Raw genomic sequence first — 20,689 nt, 5'->3', positions numbered from 1 at the left:
CTTGTAAGAAGCTCGGAGTGTCATCAAGAAATGTCCCTGGCTTTTACCATACAGTACAGATCTTATTCATGCATGTGCAGAACTTTTCATGTCTTCCACAAAGCCAGTTCAAGACAGTTCCTTGGCTCCTTCATTCAGTTTTAAGGAGCCTTGTTTCCTTTCCTCTCAGCAGGAAAGACTTCCTCTCTCTGCTCATTACTGAACTCATTGATTCTCGAGTTGCAGTTGGGTATTCTTCAGAGGAATCTTCAGAGAGACAAAAGGAGCTTTGTTCTGGTTTTGTCTCTTGTATCTTCTTCCTACTGGGCCAGAATTATCATGTGTAACCCAACAGGTCCAGTGAGCTGTCCAGTCACCCTTACTTTATGTAACCTTCATCTTCTTTGTCCTTGCAGTATTTCCCAAATGCTTTATGAGACTAAATGTTACTGGAACAGAAGAAACATATTGACAAAACTGAAGTGTGTGTGTTTGTGTGTGTGTGTGTGTGTGTGTGTGTGTGTGTGTGTGTGTGTGTGTGTGTGTGTGTGTGTAGAAACTGGGGCTATGGGACTGATCCTTTCTCTCTCTCTCCAAACTGCTTCAGTTTATAAAGTGCAAAATTATTTTTCTATGCTGTTGTCACTGGAAGCTTTTCCACAATCTTCTTGAACATCTCTGTCTTATCATTACATTGGATTTTTTGGCCTTCTTTTTAAAACCAGTATTTTAGTGCTCTGGTTTCCCCCGTACCTCAGCACTTGTGTTCCAGCCACCACTTTAAGGACAGTTACTGTACAAAAATTGAGTTGCAATTTGTTGCCCTGACCTAGAAGAAAGAAGCTCTTGACCGTCCTGGTCTGGTGTTCTTGGGCAGCATGCTCAAGTTGAAACTGAAATGATTCTGTAATTTGCTCAGCCAGTGGAGTGGAAAAATAATTTCCATATCAGAGGTCATCCAAATGAAATGTGGAGATTCAGATTTACTGAACCCACCCCCTCCACCCTTCAGCACGTGGGCACTGCCAGTGACTGCAGCTGGCCTATTTCTGTGAGCACTTGCAGGCCGTGCTTGGCTGCAGGGCCCTGGGGCCTCCCAAAGAGAAATCCAGCCAAGGCCCAAACTTCACATAAAACCCGCTGGTTTCTACCCCTCTAGATGGGGCTCTGTGGGGATTTTGGTGCTCGAGGATAACAATGGATGTGTAGTGCAAGCCATGCCCAGAGAATCAGCCGCTCGAAGAGAAGGCTTTGCCTGTACATTTCTAAAGAGCTGCTTCCTTCCTTGTGCTTGGCAGAAAGCAAACGTAAAAGGCATTTTACCTTCTTCTCCAGTGACTGGCAGAGCTCAGGGTGCTCTCTGAAGTCTGCAAGGACTTCCAGAAAAGCGAATTGTTGAGGGCTTGGGACTATTGACGTAATAAAACATCGTGGAGGTCGGCAATGGATGTAAAGCTGTAAAACTGGCTGCACAATCCTCTGCAGGTCAGCATCCTGAGACAGGGAAAGAAAACTCTGCTTAGCCTTGCACACTTTATAGTCACCTAACACTAGGGTGCCCCTATGAGCTATAAAAGCCAAACATCATGCAGGCCAGAGACAGATATTTGTGACTTTGGTAAGAAGTCTTTGTTTGAACAAAGCACTCTCTATCATGTTACCTACATTCTGTTCAAATTATTTTCTTTTTTTTTTTTTTTCCTGAAAAGCAATCCCAGCATAGCATTGAGCCTACATGGTGATATTTTTCTTCAGTTTTGAAAAGGAAAGAGTATTTTTTTTAACTTTTACTGCACTCAAGCCTTCTGAACAAAATTTCAAATTTTTTTACCTCTGGACTTAGACTAGAAAATTTTGGCTGAAATGAGGATTTCTTGAAAGTACTGAGCTTCTGAAAACAAAGGGGCCATAACTGATATTTGCTACTGTTAATGCAATTTGGTTGTTAAGAAAAGCTGCAAGAAAAACAAATCTGCCCCTTTTCCTTCCGTCTTCAGTCTAAGACCTTATACTGCCGTTTTTCTGGGCCATTAGTGTTTATGACCAGTTCCATCTTCTGTGGCAAAGCACACGGGCCTCCTCCTAACCCTAATCTGTTACCAATGGCTTCCTGTTATGACTTGTACAGCATTTACTCTGTAAATCAAATGAAAGTGTTCTGTGATTTCACGAGTGATACTGTCAGTTTAATGGCATTTTTATTGCTACGCCTGCTTTTAATGTTTCTGCACAAAATCAAAAAGGGAAGGGGGGAAAGCCAGTTTTGAATATATCAATAGGGTGAAAAACATCTGATTCCCCCTCTCCAGTGGGACTGCTGTAGTCAGTCAGTATTCTGTTCTAGCTGGTGGTGTTTTCCCAGAATGTCTTTCTGCCCCTGTACTGGGAGCTCACAGCCCATGCACTGGCCTTATATGAGGGGTTATAATTCCATGGGCTGCACCCAGCTCCAGTTTCACAAGGCTCTAGTCTCAGAAATGGCTTTAAACTGATCTGCAGGTGAGCTGCTGCCAGAGGAGACAGTCCCATCCTTCTCCTGCCATTGCCACAAGACCGGACGCCTCCTCTCGTGCCAGCAGCAGCTCTTGGGGTTTGCACACTGAGCCTGTCAGGGAGCAAATCTGGCTGAAAAAGGACCTTTTGTTTGTTGGCCTCCGGTTCATTTTCAGCTGGATCAGCTGATCAGTTCCTGATCCTGTTCACCACAGTGTCACCAAGGAAGTGGTGAAAACATGCAGCAATGTGGAAAGGAGAAAAAGGGTAGCTCATACTTTGATTGACTCAAGTTCAACCATACAGCCATAGTCTAAGGCATACATACAGGACTAAATGTTTCCCAGTTACATGAATTCAACCTTAGGGATATAAAATATGTGCACAATAGCCATAGAGTTTTACTCTGAATACAAGATGCCCAGGGAGCCTGTAAATGGCAAAGTTATGTATTATGACCAAGCTGTCTATTTTGTGCTACTGTGACATCCAACTGGTTCAGCCCATCCTTAGTAAAGATCTTCAGTCACTCAGTATTTAGTGGAGAAGAATTCACACATCATCTCAAAATGTATGTTAGGTTATTTATATACCCCAGGATTAAAAAAAAAAAAGACATTTCCTATCTGGCCAAAATTGCAGATGCAGACAATAAACCCCAGAAATTATACCTCTGTTCAAATACATTTGGAACACTGAATGTCAAAGAAGCAAGAGATGCAGCATCATGTTATGTGATGTTTGCTCCTTTTCCCCACATAGCACAGGGAGAAAGACAATCCCTTAGGAACGATCTGATCCCCCAGACCTCTTCAGCACATGTTCAGCTGAAAGCCAGCAGGGACAGCCTGCTGAACTGGTGCCAGTGCCTACCCCCTAAAACCAAGATCTCCATCTTCCAAACCACTGAGGTGCACAGGGAAAAGCAGAGCAATAGAACTGGAGAGAAGAAGAGCAGATGGATGGATGCTGTGTATTCTGTAAAACAACGTTTCCCTGCTCTTCCACCCTCTGCTCCATGAAGAAGACTCTTTCTGGCTCTAGTGATGAAAACCACACGAGTTTTGAAGTGGGGGCACAATTCCAGTCTCCAGCTCTTCATTCCAGTCTGTGTACACGGCACGTTGGTCGTGCTGGCACAGGGCTGGGTGGCTTTTCCTGTTCGATGTACTGATGGTGGGAATAATGCACATACAGTCAGGAAGAAGCACTTTATAAACAAAAACAAGCACTAGCATTCATGTTATTTTACTTCATGTACTTACAGAGAACAAACTATGGAAAGTGTCTTTTGCTTGGTTGTGTTAGCTTGGGGCAAACACTTACCTGCCTCCAGTCTGCAAAGCTTCCAGTATTCCCCTGAAACAATAAATTTTGTAAGAATGTGAATTTGTCAGAAAAAAAAAATGTAAGGAATTGAAAACTTGTAAACAGTCTCCTATGGGAAAAAAAATCACTTGGAACAACCCCAGTTTAATTGACTATTTCATTGAAATCTGATAAACTTCCAATTTGCAAAAGAAATAAACAAATTTCAAAATTAAAAAAACCCACATTCTACTTCAAGCATATTGAAGTTTGATGCATCTTCTTATCTCTTGATAAATGTACCTGAGCCTGCTGTCAAGACAGTATTTCTCTGTTGTTGGCTTAAGAGGGTAAAGAGCAGATCATATAACACCCTATGTCAGGAATAACAGAAATGCTTTCTGCACATGACCTAAAACCAAAACTGCTTAAAAATATCTGGAATTGAGAAGGACTTTTTGATTAATTAAACCAAAAATCTTCTCTCAATTCAAGAGCCCAATGAGAACCCTTAATTACATAATCAAAAATTATGTCAGGAAAGAGCATAATGAAAATGTAATTATGCACTTTTTAGTACGTGATTAGTTTTAAGTAGGTGGGTATGATTGAGGAAGAGCAAAAGAGGGGAAATATGATAAAAGTGGTGAATCAGACAGTGGAAAGAAAAGAGATATCAGAGGAGTGAGTAATAACAAATACAGCCTCCTCCCAGAGTGTCTTCTGAAATTGGATGTTTTGACTTGACTGCAGAATGTATGAAATAACACATGCTTGTTCCTCAATTACATGCATCTAGGATTTGACACAAAGCTCACTAAAGTCTATGAAAAGGAAATAAGTTGCATTTCCAATTAATTAGTGAGTTCAATACCAGGAATATGTTCAAAAAGTTTTGTCCATCTCACCTGACCTCATGATGGCCACAACCGTCCATTCTCATTGTGCTGTCCCTCTGTGAAGTGAGGCCGTGGTGGAACATTTGACAAAACCTTGTGTGCAGGTCCCATGATACAGTTTATAGCATCTCCTTCTTTCTTCTCCAATCCCAAATCCTTTTTGTCACGAAGTTGTGTTAACCCCCAGTTTCCTCTAGGACATTAGAGTTATGGGGAGGCCAAGGAAAAGCACAAGCCTCAGGCACTGCTGTCTCACTGCACTCCCAACTGGCCTGAACAACGCCACGGGTAAAACCTGAGTTGCTGCCTGGAAACTCGTGTGACATCGTGGGGGCCCCTTTGAGTGGGCTCTGTAAGTCCAAGTCAAGAACTGTGAATTCCCAAACTCCTGTTTTGCACATACTGACAGTGCTCTTGGGCTGCCACTTCAGCTGCCTGTATCTGTTTCCCTGTTTTCAAATGGACATAACACTTACCTCCTTCTGCCACACACCGTGCCTCTAATTAAGCGCTTTCAGAGTTCAACTGAGTGTGTGTACTGTATTATCCCCTAATCACAGAGAATTCCACCCAACCCTGCCTAGCAATTCTCTTTCTTTGTTCTCCATGCTCACTCTAAGCTTCTCTCTATTTGTTCCAAGTCACTCTGCAGTCAAGTTACCTGAACGTTTTTATCTTAAATTTATTTTTAGGCTCATGTTAAAAAGGGAAATGTAAATGCTCCACTGGCAGTCTAGGTTCCTGGAGAGAGAGAACTTAAGAAATTATTTCTGCAAAGCTTACTCAAACTACCTCCACATTATCTTGCTTGAAGATGAATCATTGGTAGAAGTCAAAGGGATTAATTCTTAGCTAGAATAAATCAGCACTGGCTCTGGTGAAATCAGTTAGCTGCAATGAATTATACAGGGGCAGGTGGAAGGTGATTCATGTCCACTTCATACAGACCAGGCTCTGATTTTAATTATGCAGATGGAAATCTCTATCAACTACAATGTTTTGACTTAAGTTTCTAGAATTACTCTGCATATCTACAGATGCAATGTGGGGGGTTAAATTAGCTGCTGCCATTCAATAAGCAGGTGCTGGAGCCAGGGGTTATTCTCTGCTCAGCAGCAGCCTTTTAGATCCTCTGTGGGAGCATCACATGGACCATCACTGTACTCTGAACAGGTCCCTGGCACACAAACCTTTTTTAATGTCTCACACAAACCCATTACTGCTGTCTCTCAAAGGGTGTAGTAGAGCTGCTATAGGTACAGGGAAGAGCAATAAAGATGGTCAGCCATGTAAAATGCCTTCAATATGAAGAGAGTCTGTGTTTTAACTTGTGTGGAGAGCTCTGAGAGGAAATGAGCTAAAGGTCTGCGAAGTCTTTAAATGGCGAGTAAAGCGGGGACAGTGACTAAGCTCTATTTTTTGCAATAATAAAGTTAAGGTGCAACCAAGGAAATCATCAGGTCTGAAGCAAAAGGACATTTTTTAAAGCAGTACATCATTAAATGTGGAACGACTTGCTAAAGGATCTTGGAAAAACCTGTTTGAGACCCACCTTCACCGAGAGATCCAGATCCCTGGTACACTCACACACAGGGACCTGCAATTCAGTGACTCTTTTAACCCAACAGAAAGAAGATGCACACAGACCCAGTGGAGATCAACACAGGAGGGGGATGTTCAGATACCTGGGCTCTTTGGTGCACACTGTACCCAGCACTTCTGATTGTCCTTGTGCTTTTCACCACACTGAGCTGCAGTAAACTGTGAAATTGTGGTGTGCTAAATTCCACTGAAAAGCTGCATAAACATTTTCATAAATCAAAGCATGTGAGGCTGGAATTTATTTAGCACTACAAAAATAAATAAATGTATGGAGTCGGTTGACATAAATCATATATGCAATGTGTGCACAGGAAAAGGGTCATGCAGAATGTGTAATGCATTCCCACATCTGCCTTTGTCATCAAGTCACTTCGAAACTATGCACGAGTGGCAATTTTCTGATAAGCCATAAATAGGGATTTGATTCTAAATTTCCTAAAGTTAACAGAAAAAAACATCTGTTAACTTGGCAAAGTTCAGAATGGTATACTTTGTCTGAAAGCAGACAGTGCTTTCAGAAAGGAATAACTGGTAAAAGGAGAAGGAAAAAAGTGAGGAAAAGGCTGGTGTGGTCTGTCAGATCTTCCTTGCTGAGTCTAAAGGGCATAGCAGTATAAAACAACGAACTCTACAATCACTCTGGATTTCTGAATCTTACTATACAGCAAATGTAGTCCCAGTCACATCTCACACAACTTTCTGGGGGCTTTTCTAGAGCCTTCAGCAGGCCAAGAGTAAACAGTATTTTCTCCTACAAGAGTGAATACAGACAGTATGCAGACAAAGAGGGAATAGATGATTATTTTCTTCGGTGGTGCGATACCATGTGGAGACCTTGCCACCTTGGTGCTACTGTGGCAGACAATGTAAAAATGTAACAGCTGCAAACAACTTACAAGCACTTGTAAATTAATTACATCTTCTCGAAAAACCTTGAATTCGTGGTAATTGATATGTCAGCCTCCTGATAATTGACTCCCCGACTGTTTTACAAAGTAGCAGCATTTTTTGTTTGCTTTTGAAGTGCTCACTTGAAAAAAACATTCTGGCAGTAAAATTCTCTTCAAAACTGAACAGTAGTTGTAAACTACTTCCTTTTTAAAAATATAAAAAATTTAAAAACAAACAAAAAGAAAGCAAGCTAGAAGGAACGTGTTTTCAGTTGCAGTTTCAGTCAGCTAACACACAGTAGCCGTTTAATAATAAAAGAGCTTGCTGTCTAACGATAGGGTTTTTTTCTTCAAAGTGAAAAGCCATGCTAGCAACTAATAAAATATCCATCCTAAAGTAAAGATTGAGATAATTTGGACCAAAATGAATTTTCCTATACCTAAAAGAAAACCATTTCTAAAAAAAGAGTGAAAGATCTCCCTTTAATTTGAATGCAAACCTTTTTCCTTAGCATTTTAATCTTTCCAGTCAAAAGTAACGTCCTTTTAAAAATCCTTTCACAGTAATGCTTCCAATACTGCCCCTAAAGCTGGAGAGGTGTTTTGAAGCAATGTAGCTCGTACACCGTGTCGACACTCACCCCAGCAATGAAATGATTGCAAGACTTTCGAGGCAAACGCTGGAGACAGAGTTAACAAATTAACAGCTTTCAAACCAACAACTTTCTCATTCAGCCACAGGGTGGGGGCGTAGCTTTGGAGATGCAGATTTCTCCTAACAGAGTGTATTGTTATTTAAGCAAGGTCTTTTGTAAGAGAGTCTTGCCTCTTTCCCCAAACACAAAAAAACCCGTTTGATGATTTTTAAAAGGACGTCAGCCGGAGACACAATGAGTAAATAAATGAAAATGGTGTAATGGCTTTCAGAAGAAAACAAAGGTTAAACGTAAACAACCTGAAAGAAAATCTGCAGTGAATTTAGAGTCTAATCTGAGCTCCTGGAGACCGTTCACTGGCCGTGCTCTCCCACCGCCCATCGTGCTCCTCTGAACCCAGCCACCCTGGCGATTCCCTGCCCCTCGGTGCTTTGCCCTCGGACCCCCGACATTCAGGGAGATAAGACCTTTCCCACTTGGAGCAGCCGTGTTTCAGACCCACTCAGAGTGAAGGGAAGGTTTCTCACTGGCGAGGGTGCAGACAGTGCTACCACAGCACATCACGAGAGTCGTGTTTGTGAAGGTGCATGTGCACACCTTGACCCAAGACTACCTCATTAGGAGACATGGGGAGGTAAAATACCACTGTCACTTGATAAAGACAATATCCACACTTAGGGCTGAAAGCATGCGAGATATTCTCTTTACACTGCAGATTTTCAGCCTGCTGTAACTGCATCTTGACCCAAGAGCTATTTTTTCATTCCATGTAATGTGATATCCATGAAGCCTTGAGATAACAATTGGGTATATTAGACTACCATCACTTACTCCTGAATAGAAAACTTAGTAACTACAATAAAGATTAGTCAAGACAGAGAGAAAGTCACTGTTGGGGTAAAAAACTCTAAGAGGTGTTTTGTTTTAGCCTGGGGAAGATTCATCACACTATTTGTGTTAGTTTTTAAGGTAATATGTCCAATAAGTGCCTCTATCCCTAAGCCACTTAAAAGTTCACATCATTAACGTTTTTAAAATTTCTTCTTGAAACTTTTTTCCTTAATTAAAAATAAGTAAATGTGTATTTGTAGTTTGATAAAAGCCTGGCAGTGTTCTTATGGTGAAGAGACCTGAGAGAATCTCCACCGGTATAAGCCAAGTTAGCTTTTTGGGAGCTGGGGCAGCAGCGCTGAATTGCAGCCCTGTCTGGTTTTGTGTGTAGTTTGTCCCACTCACCCCTACTCTTATGCCTTGCACTCACTTCGCACAAACCCAACCAACTTAACCCCCCCATATTTTGGATTCACAGCAACGAAACGCATTTGTTGCATTTATTCTCAGTCGGCACAGAAGACTGCAATACCTTATTTCTGCATCCTTGTGTCCATTGTGGTGTGCGTACTCCTGTGTGACACTGAGGATGAGGCGTTTGTGCGAGCACTCAGCGCCGGGCAGGGACGGGGGGCAGGGCTGGGGGCAGCTCCCTGTTCGAGCAGAGCCGTGGTGTGTTCATGGCCCTGTGCTGGGTTGGTGTGGCACGGCTGTGCTGTGTGACTGCACTGGGCGTGTGTCAGGCTGTGCAAGAACATGTGTGTGAAGTGCAGGGTGCTGGGGGGGCGTGGGGGGTACATATGAGTGTGAGGTGTGTGGGTGTGCAGTGTGTGCAGGGTACGTGAGTGGGTGTGAGGTGTGTGGGTGTGAGGTGTGTGCAGGGGGGTCTGCAGCGCAAGAGGGCGAGGGGTGTGTGTGTGGGATGAGAAAGTGCAGGTGCAAAGTGGTGTGTGTGGTGTGAGGGGCTGTGCAGGGGGAGTGAAGGAGTGCAGGGTGTGAGAGAGATTGTGCGTGTGTGAGGGATCTGAGGGGGGTGTGTGCGTGAGAGGAGCTGTACGGGGTGTGGAGATGAGGGTGCACGGCTGTGAGGGTGTGCGGGGTCGGGTGATGAGGACAGGGGCTGTGAGGGTGTGCGGGGTCGGGTGATGAGGACAGGGGGCTGTGAGGGTGTGCGGGGTCCCGTGATGGGGACGCGCTCTCGCCCCGCCCCGCCCGGCCGCCCCTCTGTCCGCCGCCGGCCCGGCCATGCCCCGGGGCCGGGCTCCGCCGCCTCCGCCCGCCTCGTCCCTCCCTCCCCGCCCGCCCCTCGCTCCCCCTCCCCGCCGCCGGGGCTTCCCTTCGCGCTCCATTCAGCGGTGCCGCGCCGCTACCCCGGCGTGTCCCGCAGCCGGGCTGCGCTCCGCGCCCGGCCTCTGCAGCGCCTCGACCCGCGGGTGGGCAGGGCCGAGGGGCCATGGGGGGCTCCTGAGAGAGCGGGGAGCGGAACGCCCGGCCCCGCGCCGCCACCATGGAGCCGCCGCCGCCGCCGCCCGGCGCCCCCAGCGCCGCCGAGCCCGCCGGCTGCCCCAAGGACACCGACCGCCAGCTGCGCCTCCGCCTCTGCGTCCTCAACGAGATCCTCAGCACCGAGCGCGACTACGTGGGGACCCTCCGCTTCCTGCAGTCGGTGAGCGGCACGGCGGGGCCGGGGAGCGCCCTCGGGGGCACCGCGGGGCGGGCGGGCGGGGGGCCCGCAGGCGGCTCCTCCCCGCGGGCCGGGGGCTGCGAGGGCGGCGGGGCAGCGCCGGGGCACAACTTGTGGAAGTGCCCGGGCCGGGCCCGCTCCGCCGAGGGGGAGTTGGTTCTTCTCTCGGAGGGGCTGCGGGGCGGGGGCCGTGCGAGGGGCCGGCGGAGCTGCGGGTCTGTGGCCGCCGGCGCGGAGCGTCCCGGACCGCGCGGGGACACGGGCGGCCCCGGCGGCCGCTCTGCTCTCGGAGTGCCGCGTCCCTTCGGCTGTAGGTGTTCAGAAGTTGCTTTCACACCCACGTGGAAAACTCTATCCGTGCTGCCGGTTATTTATAAATAAATATTATATATGTTTTGGTTTAATGGTAAACATAAATATGTGATTGGGCCGTGTGTGTCTGTGCATGTGGAGACAATTATACCCGCCTCTGAAATTATCCATGGGCTAGTTCAGAAGAAAAACTCCATCTGGATATTTCCTTTTTCCCATATAGGCTGTCGATGTGGAATTCATCAGCACACCACCACACCCCTCCAAATAACTAGAAAAGCCTGCAGTAAAAGTTACTAGATAACAGAAATGCCATTTAAAAAAAAAAAAGAATAAACTATTTGATCACACAGAGATCAAGAATCAAAGCAAGGGAAGCCTCTGCAGAGATTTCTAAAAGATTGATCAGGGCAGAAATTCTTTCTGGTGTTTTGTTGGATGAGTAGTAAACTCTGGTTTCATCTAACTGGGCTTAGACTCTTGAGCCCTTTTTGACCTGTCCTTCTGGCAAGGTTTTTGTTTGTTTTTTTAAAAATCAGTTTGTCTTCAGTGTTTTTCAGATTCACCCAAGTGGTAAGCTGTGTAGCATAAAAGATAAAGGAAAAGGATGTGGTTGCTTTATGAACTAGTCTCTACTTGAATCCTCCTTTTCTCTCTCCAGTAGTTGAACTCAAAGCCTTTAATTTGAGAAAGCTTCCAGCTGAAGTGCCAGTTAGCTTCATTTAAAACTGTGGTTCTGTCTCAGTGTGAGAAGATTTTTTAAAAAAAGCTGCAAGTTGCAGAAGTGCCCCACCCTACAGACAAAATAAACCCAAAATCCTTCAGAAAACTCCTCTGTCCTAAGTACTGAATTTGAGACTTTATCAGCTGCAGGCTAGACTGTAGGTTCAAGCTACATATATTTTTAGCTTCAGTTCTTAGAGCTAAACGTGTTCACAGAGTTAACTAATGGGATTTTCATATATTAAAAAGCCCCCAAAAAAGTCATTTATTTATTTACATTCATTAAGTTGGCAGTTTCCATGAGAGCAGTAGTGAGTAATATGCCCTGGCTAATGGCAGGAGGAGCTCCTGATGGAGTACACTGGACTGTGGTGTTGGGCTGGCACTGCAGGCAGTCAGAGCCCTCCTGAGGCACTTTGTTACTGAGTGTAGAGTGGCTGTAGTATTGGGCCTTGGTTCTGGTAGTGCAGCTTTACCCCCCTGTGGAGTTCGTGTTTTGATAATTATGTTTGAATAAAGCACTGAGGGATAGGATCTTTCCTATCTCTGACCTTTGGTTTAGAGCAGCATCCACACACAGGCTTAACTTTATGCACGTGTCAAATATTCATGTGCTGTCCTAAATGATGATAGTTTCTTTAGTCATTGACCTATTTCTTATGGGCTGAATCTCTGTTCAGCTGCATTTGGGTAGTGGAATGGTGTTAGCCCTAAGGAAAGGAGAATGAGGATCCTACTGCACTGTGTGAGGGTAAGAAGAGCAGTAATGAGATGAAAGTTTTAAAAATAAAATTTGGAGTGTGAAATATTTTCTGCATAAACTGCATGGATAGCCATAACTTAATCCTTCTAACAAGGTAACCCAAGGGAGAGAATTCTGCTCTGCCTCCCATGGTGGGCAGCTGAGCTGGCATGCAAGGATAATATCATCCACATAATCACTGGGATTATAGTCAGCTGTAGTCCAAAAGTTTTGCCTTATGACAAATGAATATACGCTAATGAAAGTGCTGCTGCAGCTCTGGGACCCTGTGTTCTCAGCTCTGCTTGGACCTCACAAAGGAAGGCACTTTACTCCATTAGGTGGTTCTCCTGAGTGCACTGGTGTTGCTGCAGAGGAACCACAGCTCCTGCCCCACGGGTCTCCTGCTCCCCAGCTCGTGTTCTGTGTGAGCAGCACTTACCCAGCACAAAATAAACCTACACTGGGGTAGAGCACCAGGTTACCACTCCAGCGTGGCTGGGTGAGGTTGGTTGGTTTCTTCACAGTGTGAGTTGTTCTGAAGTGGTTTATACTCCATATGATCCAGAAGTAATTTTGGCTGCAGTGAAGCACTTCTGTGCGGGACAGGTGCAGTGCCCAGATCTTCTGGAGACTTGTTCCTGTCAAACATGAGCTGAGAGGGCATGTGGGGGGCAGGTTCCTTTGCTTAAGAAACTTCAATAGCTTGGATTAAATAAAGAGAGGCTAAATCTCATCTTTCTATCACCAGAATGAGTTTTCCCCACGGAGGCTGGGACAGTTGTGCTTTAGAAAAAGATTATGTGAGGGAATCTGTGCTCTTTGTTAAATATTTGCTATTGAAGCCCTAGTCCTCATTAAGTATTCTCAATAAACAGTGTTTTAAAAAGCAAACAACTGAATTCTATGGGTTTAATCAGAGCACTGAGGGTGCTTGCTGGCAGCAGCTTCCTGTGTTCCCTAGTAATGTAAAAGAATCTCTTAAGTATTTAATACTATGCATTTGCAAATAAATCAAAGTAACTTCAATTTATTAACAGTAGTTTAATCCTTTTTAGAAGATTCATATGTGATGATGTTTAAGGAAAGGTTTCATTTTTCTTTTCTTTTTTTCCTATGCTTAGAAACCTTTTCCCACAAAGCTGCAGGGGAAAGTAGGTTTACTATAACCATGAGGACTCAATCCTTGTTTCCTTTGCCTGAAAGATTGTGGTCCATATTTAGCTTCCATAAATACAGTGGGTATTATTAAAGTTATAAAACATTGAGTTCTCTTTTCTAACAATAAAAATTGTGTTAGTCACCATTAAGAACGTTTTGCTATGAGTTTTGCACTCATTTAATGAAAATGCTACAGATGTTTACCTATTTAAATAACATTTAGTCTCTAGAATCTGTTATGTTTCATACCTAAAGTAACTTTGACAAATTTGAGTTATATCTGCAAATTTAACTTAGATTTCCCATCGTTTTTCACTGTGCATGTGATTTGTTATGGTTTTATTTCATTTAATTTTGGACACAAGAAGGTGTTCCAAGTCAGTTTTACTCCTCTTTAGTTTCTGGTACTCCTGTTGATATTTGTATTATATGTATATATACATATGTGTATGTATATATATATATATATAATGTATTATAGTATAATGTATCAGAACTATAGAGAGAATGAAACCCAGTAGCTTTTCTGTGGTTTGTTCCATATCTTACGAGGTGAGATGATCCATTCCAATGGATAGAGTCTGGATTTTATATTAAATGGTAATATAATACAGCTATAACACTATATGCATATCATGATGTCAGTAGTCTTAATTTTCCTCCATTAAGCCTCAAAATGAGAGGTTGAGAGGGGAAAAATTTTTTTTTCTACCAACTCACAGCTGATGACCTGAAGTCACTGATTTGATTAGGAATATTCACATGCTGTGTTGTGTCTTGTCTTATGTGTCATTTTGTGAGGCGGGTATGGTATTGCAAAATATGGAATCCTCCTTGAAGAAATGCTGTGTAAATCAGGAGTATTAATAGACAATACTGCAGTTATGTTACTACCTTTACCAATAAAGGCTGATTACACAGCCAAACCTTTTAAGCAGCAGGGAGAGCTGCTAAGATCATTAAAAGAACCACTGACCAAACGAGAATCCAAGTGGAAAATTGTCAGAAGCTAATGGAACTTTACTGAAAGTTTCTGGAGCAAGATAAACTTCAAAGAGATAAAGACAGATAATTCTGTTGTACGTCTCTGGTGGGATCATACACCCATAAGGATTTTCAGGCTCCAGATGTCAAGATTCAATTAAATCCTTTGGCCTCTTTTAACTCTGTGCAACCTATGCAGAAATGTTTGCATTGTCTGTGTAATCTGAAATATTTCTTTTCTGCGTGGCAGAAGCAAGCCAGGTGATAATTTAGTTAGGATGACCAGCGGGGTAAATGCCAGCTTCTGTCTGCTGGCACCCAGGACTGTGGGCTGGCTGAGGTGCAGCCCTGGCATGGCCAGTCCCTGGGTAACTGTTCTTGCCTGTGCTGTCAGTGGGTGTGGAGAAGTCACCCACAGTTCGTTGAGAACAGAAAGGCTGTGGTTTGTTTGACTGATTCCAGAGAATCCCAGTCAAATGTGTTACGCTAATATTGCAGGTATTAAAGACCAGCTTTCAAGTAAGGAGGTACAGGAGCCGTGAGCAATTTCAGAAATGCTCATTGACCATCATTCTAAAAATAGATAGAATAGTGGGTACACAACAGTTAGCTGTCAGTTTTTTAAAGGTTTGTTTTACCAGTTTGGAGATATAATCATATGAATTACACATGGAAGTGTAGGAGCAGTAATTATCCAATACACTGGATTGCAGAGGTAGGTGTTTTGTTGCATCACTTTTTTTTTTTTCCCTATCCTTTAATTTCGCTGCTCTAACCTGCACATGCAGCTCCCACAACCTAGCTAATTGCAAATATGTAAAGCCAAATTGTTCTCTACGTTGTATATAAATATGTCTCTCTCATCTTTCCAAAGACAAACCACCAACTTGTAAATTTTAATGTCGGAATGACAGGCTGTACTTTTAGTTTAAGCAATTGCTGTTTGTTCTGTGCAGGCATGAAAACAGTATGAAAGTTGAATTGTTCTTACCAGATAGGTATCAAGTTGGATAAGTAGTTGTACCAGTACTATTTTTAGGTTTTAATGCTATGCCATCCTTTATTTTTATATGAAGACTAAAAGTCTTTTTCAATCCTATCAATTGTATAACTATGTTAGGTAAGATGTGCCACCAGATACATTAACCCACATCCTACAGACTCAAAATATTTATGTTTTGCTCCCTTTCCTTACTTGCTTTATGGTTGTAATTGATCTAGTATCTCTGGATTTTGCACTCCACCCATCTTGAAACATGATAAACATCACAGGCTTGTTTTTTTTTTCCTTCTTCATATTTCACAATGCTGTTTGCATCCAAGACGGGGCTCTGGTGCTCAGATAGAGCAGCACACAAACCATTTGTCTCAGCTGTGGGGTGTGGTTTCCTGTCCTCCCCTGTTCTCTGCCTGTTTCCCCCCCAGCAGATACAGATAAATGCTGATTCTGAAAGGTGAACCATATGGTTTGGGGGTAATGTTGCTCCTTTATTATGAGACACCTAAAAGCAACTGGGGAGAGGAAGAAGATGGAAAAGGAAATTGTTGGAGATGATCTGAATTAGTTTTGCTGTTCTGTTATTTTGGGTCAGTTGGTCACCTGTAGCCAGTTGCTAGGACTGCAAATGATCAAGATTTTCTTCTGTTTAGTCTTAATATCGTGGGACACTTCTCTTAAAAGCCTGGTTCCTGACGTGTGTAAATTGAGGAGGATCACAGCTTTCATTTTAAATGTCATGTTTGTAGCCCTTCTGGTTGTAAAGCACAGATCGAAGATAGAACAGTAACCAAAAAAAAACAAACCCACTCTTGAGTTTTTAGGGGCTTTTGTTATGACTCTTGAGTATTTGGGGTTGGCAATTCTGCTAGTGGAGTTTTCTATTTAGACTAAAGTATAGTGCAAATTCTGCTGCTAAAGGATGTAGTGCAAATAGGTTAAAAGGTTCTTTTGCCCTGGATACAAAGAGAGAATGTGAAGAAAAGAGTCTGGATGTAGAAGGTGAAGCATAGCTGAAAAAACAGAAAAGCAAAACAAAGCAAAGAGGAAGCTCTGAAAATATTTATTTGTCTGAGCCCGTGGTCTAGAGAGCCCAGATTACAGCCACGGGGCTCAGAGCAGGGCTGGAAGGACACAGGACACAGGACTCCCAGGTTCTCTCCTGCTCTGACATGTGTGTCTGAGCTCAGTGTGTCACTTTGAAAATTGTGTGCCCAGCCCACGTCTTCGGCAGGGAGGCTTCGCAAGTCACAGTTACCTCAGAGTACAGCAGGCTTTTTATAAGAATTGAGGTGTTTAGTTCTTTTTGCACTCTCACAGAATTTCCACAATGAGAAAACATTAATAAATCCCCCGTGTAGTTGCACCAGTTTACTGCCACACGAGTGAGAACTAAAACTCCTTTCTCTTCACTTCCTTTAGCTCGTTCAGCTCGGTGTGCATCTGACCCTTGTTACCCTTTATCTCAGACCTGCTTTGGCCTCCTTACGTCCTTCAGAATGAGGTGTTCGACCTGGTTCTGGCTCTGCATCTCTCCCTCCTCTTGGTTGCAGTGCTCTCATCAATCAGCCCCTTTGCCTTTTGTCCCTCCCTCTCGCTCCAGGGATGCCAGTTGTTGTCTGAACATGTGCCATGATCTCTGGGGGAGGAGGGAGAGCTTGGCTGCCCTGGGCTTTCCCAGCGCCACGCTGGTGCCTCTGCAACAAAACTCCCTTGCGATAGCAGTCTGGGAGCTGAGGGAGCGAGGGGAAGGGAGGGACAGACACCCCGGGCTCTGGTAGGAAGGGCATAGGGATCAAAAAGTGAACCCAGCATCACAGAGAGCAGAAGTTATTTGAGCTCCATGCATAGCTTAATGTTTGATTTTTACAATGTTCGTGGCTGATATTTGCAGGAAGCAGATTTATACCCGTTACGGGAGCTTGTTTGTCCCAAAATATTGGAAGGGAAAAAGTTTGAAAGCTTTGCTAATTTTCCACTTCCCAGGTCACAGCGTTTCTGCCCGAGGCAGGAGTACTGATTTGCAGGGGTGGGAAATGTAAAATGGAAGAACCACATCATATCACAGAATCGAGAAAAATCGTCTTGGAGAGAATCTTGACAAACCATTGTGTTCTGATATGTAAGGAGCTTAATTTCTGATGGTTTATCCTGGTGTTTAGATGTTGTTATTATTAGAAATGTCTTCTTAATGCCTAAATGTGTAATATTTTTTTGCACTGAGCACGTAGGTGATCTTTTTCTCTTTGCGTCAAACCCTTACATATTTCATGGATGTTTCCCCATTTCATTTCAGACTAGACTAAATTGTCAAATTGTTTAACTTTCTCAAAAACTGTTTAATTGTGCTTCTGATAATTCCTGTGCTGTTATCTGGATTCTCTAATCTATTTATTTCCTGAACACTAGTGCCCAAAACGCCGGAGCCTTAAGAAAGGTTTATCTGAGTTCGTACTTGCGTTTGAGGACAACTCCTTGCTCATATCAGTGACTGTGACTGGGTGCTGGCGTGTAGCATTTATGGGAGAAGTTGAATATTTAGGCTTCTGGGGAGTACCTTGGAAGTGCAACACTGAACCCTCCTCAAGGGGAAGAGAGTGATGAGTTTGCAGGCCAGCTTTCCTGTGTTCAGGCCCTGGCAGTCCCAGAGGCATCCCACACCGAGAGGGTATCTGCAGCTTGAAAAAGCAGGGTCTCCCAAGTGCAGTGTCTGCCTTCAGGCACCCAGATGAGTCTGTGACAGATGAAGCTTTCAAAAAATTACTTATTTCTGTTGCCTGCCTATTGTCTGCTTCAGGCACTTGCAAGAAAATATAAGGGACTATGTGTGAATTTCCCTTTTCTTTGCAACTGTAGAATCCCTTTTCTGTTTTGGTCTCCTCAAATGGATTTGCTGCCTGCAATGTTAAAGGCCTTGCACAGTGGTTTAGGATATAAATGTATGTTTTTGATTTTGATGATGTTTGAAATCCCCGTGCAAATGGCAGTCTGTCCTGGTCACCACCAGAGAGTATTGCTGGCCTCAGCCCCTCAGGGGCAAAGGCTGCCATCAGTTTTCATGCATGAAAATGGGAACTTAATGACAAAGTTTTGCAGAAACCTTATGGGAGCTCTGATATCTCGTTGGACCAGGCTTTTACTGTGGCAAAGGCTTTCAAATCTCCTACACCTCATCTCCTTTTTTGAGATACTCTTGAAGTTAGGAAAGAGAAGTATATTCTATGGACTCATCTAGTTTGTGAAGGTTTTTTTTATTCACTAATAGCAATGGCCATGATTACAGCAACCTGTTTTGTGGATAAAATCTTTGAAATTGTCCTGAATGGTCGCATCTCCCAGTTTCTCTGGCTGCATGGTGAGGTTTCTTTGCAATTGTCATTCAGCCAGGCCCTTTTATTTTGTGCCTTAGATGACATGTGTAGTTCCCTAATGCCTCTGCTTATTACCATTATATCTGTATTGTGGTGGGATACTTAGTCTATGTTTACACAGCAGTGTTTCACTACATGCTCTGAATTGAGAGATGATCCCTTGGGTAGTGCACTCAGAGGTGGTGCTGTCTCAGAGTGCATGAAGGCTGTTTGAATTAGGGATGTAAAAGTTACACTGTGGCATAAGGTGACTGCTGCTTCTTCCTCTTTTAGTGTGGCATTCAGTCCCCGCCCCCCTTTTTGTCTCTCTTTCAGTATTTTGTTTTCTGTTTTCAACTCATGTTGAAGTAACCAGCCCTGTCTCTTTGAAGGATGGGCTGGAAGCATCGCTATCTTATCATGTTTCTTATCAATTTTGAAGAGCTCCCATTTAGGAGTGGGCATGACTGCAGCATTCTCAGCCTTTAACAGCTAGAGGCAAGGAAAGATTTCAAATAAACAACAATGTCGTTTCTCAATCAGACAGAGACTTCCTTTTGGAGGGATGCAATTCATGCAAAGCTGTCTCATCCACACTGAATGCTACCTTTGACTGCTTTTCCCTGCTGGGTCACAAATGGAGGCTTGGACTGGGGATTGTGCCAATAGCAGGCGTAAAACTTGACCAAAGTCTTGGATTTAAATATTACTGCTGATGAAGATTCCTGCTTAATTGCTTAGTCAGGTGTGATTAGAGCTTTAAGACTACCTCTGCATGTATCATCAGGTCCAGCTGTAGCAGAGAGAGAGAACTGCAGTGGATCTGTCCTGGGAGAGAACCTCAGGGTGGTTGTCTGGATAAAATGCCTGACTTCAGCAGATAGACTCTGCTTCACCCTTCTGGAGTAGATGCCACTCATCTGAAGAGGCCTTGGCTCCCTTTGAACTGCAGATCTCAAGAGTAGAGTAAGAGAAAACAGCTCTGTGGTAATGAGCTAATGAGCCCTCCTTCTTAGCAGTACCTCACTGCTTACACAGCTGAGTGCCATATGTCAGGCATCACACACTGGTTGCCCAAAGCTGGATGTTGCTCTGAGAGGCTCCTTTGAACCTGGGGACCTAAAGGCAGGTATTGACCCTTCTGGCATTGTGAAGGTTATGTATGAACCTGCCCTTCCACCCACTGCTGTCAGCACAGGAACTTGTCACAAACTGGCTGGCAATGTCACTTCCTACATATGTCATATGTCTTTGAGTTGCAGGGAGGGCAACAGATTTCTAAACCCTGATTATTTAAAGGTTAGGGCAGTTACTGAGATGATGGGACTGTGGTACTGAGTTAAAGGAATGTTTAGGTTCATGTAAGGATATTGGGTCATTCTCACTGCTATTGCCATTGCTGTAATTATTTCATAATCAGCCATACAAATAATAACCTGGCTGCAACTCATCTGATATCTCATGACTCATGGAGTAAATTTGCTGACCTTTCTTAACCTGACTTGCATTTTGTACTTCTGATTTTGTTTGTGGTCAGTTCTCGTGCCAACAGGTTAATTTGTTGGTTACCAAACTATGTTTTTATGTAAAATGAAGGCACTTTTTTTAACAAGCACTGTTGTTTAGTCATTAAAAATCTTTTAGATTAGTCACAATTTACTTGGCCCAGTAATACACTTCCAGTTAAAAAAAATAAAAAATGGATCAAACCATCTAATATGCAGGGTGCTGATTATATATTCCCTGTGGGTTTGTCAGTTGTTAAGTTGCCACTCTCTGAGTGATAGAACCAACATTTCCAGGGCTCCTGCTTCAAGCATATATTAGGAACTGTTTGGTTGCGTGTTTTGGGTGTGAAACTTGGTGTGATCGGTCCCGGAGTTTGACTTGCACAAACCAGGCTGCTGGTTTAGTTGTGAACCAGTGCTGTTGCTGGTGACACCAAAGCCACATCCTTTCTGCTGAGGTCTCTTGGCCCTGTGTGTCAGAATAAGCAGACGTTGATCCCTGAAAGGCACACTGCCCACCCCTTCCCTGAGAGCACCACTTCTAAAGAGGGAGGCTGGTACAGTCCTTTG

The 20,689-nt window shown here is 43.8% G+C and overlaps 1 protein-coding gene across 2 annotated transcripts in view; it reads left to right on the top strand.

Moving 5' to 3' along the window:
* The first annotated feature begins 10,044 nt into the window (after window positions 1-10,044).
* PREX1 (phosphatidylinositol-3,4,5-trisphosphate dependent Rac exchange factor 1) overlaps window positions 10,045-20,689 on the top strand; it is a 146,335-nt gene continuing 135,690 nt past the window's right edge. For both annotated transcript variants that reach the window (XM_039382335.1, XM_039382334.1), the window contains exon 1: window positions 10,045-10,324. In XM_039382335.1, the coding sequence (XP_039238269.1) occupies window positions 10,166-10,324 (159 nt within the window). In that variant the 5' untranslated portion in view covers window positions 10,045-10,165. The remainder of the gene's footprint in view (window positions 10,325-20,689) is intronic.

This window comes from Pipra filicauda, unplaced genomic scaffold (assembly GCF_003945595.2).
Source record: "Pipra filicauda isolate LSUMZ 115617 unplaced genomic scaffold, ASM394559v2 scaffold265_size1292809_pilon, whole genome shotgun sequence".
NCBI lineage: Eukaryota > Metazoa > Chordata > Aves > Passeriformes > Pipridae > Pipra > Pipra filicauda.
Note: the sequence above shows the minus strand (reverse complement) of the source record. Positions and strands in the feature narration are given on the sequence as shown.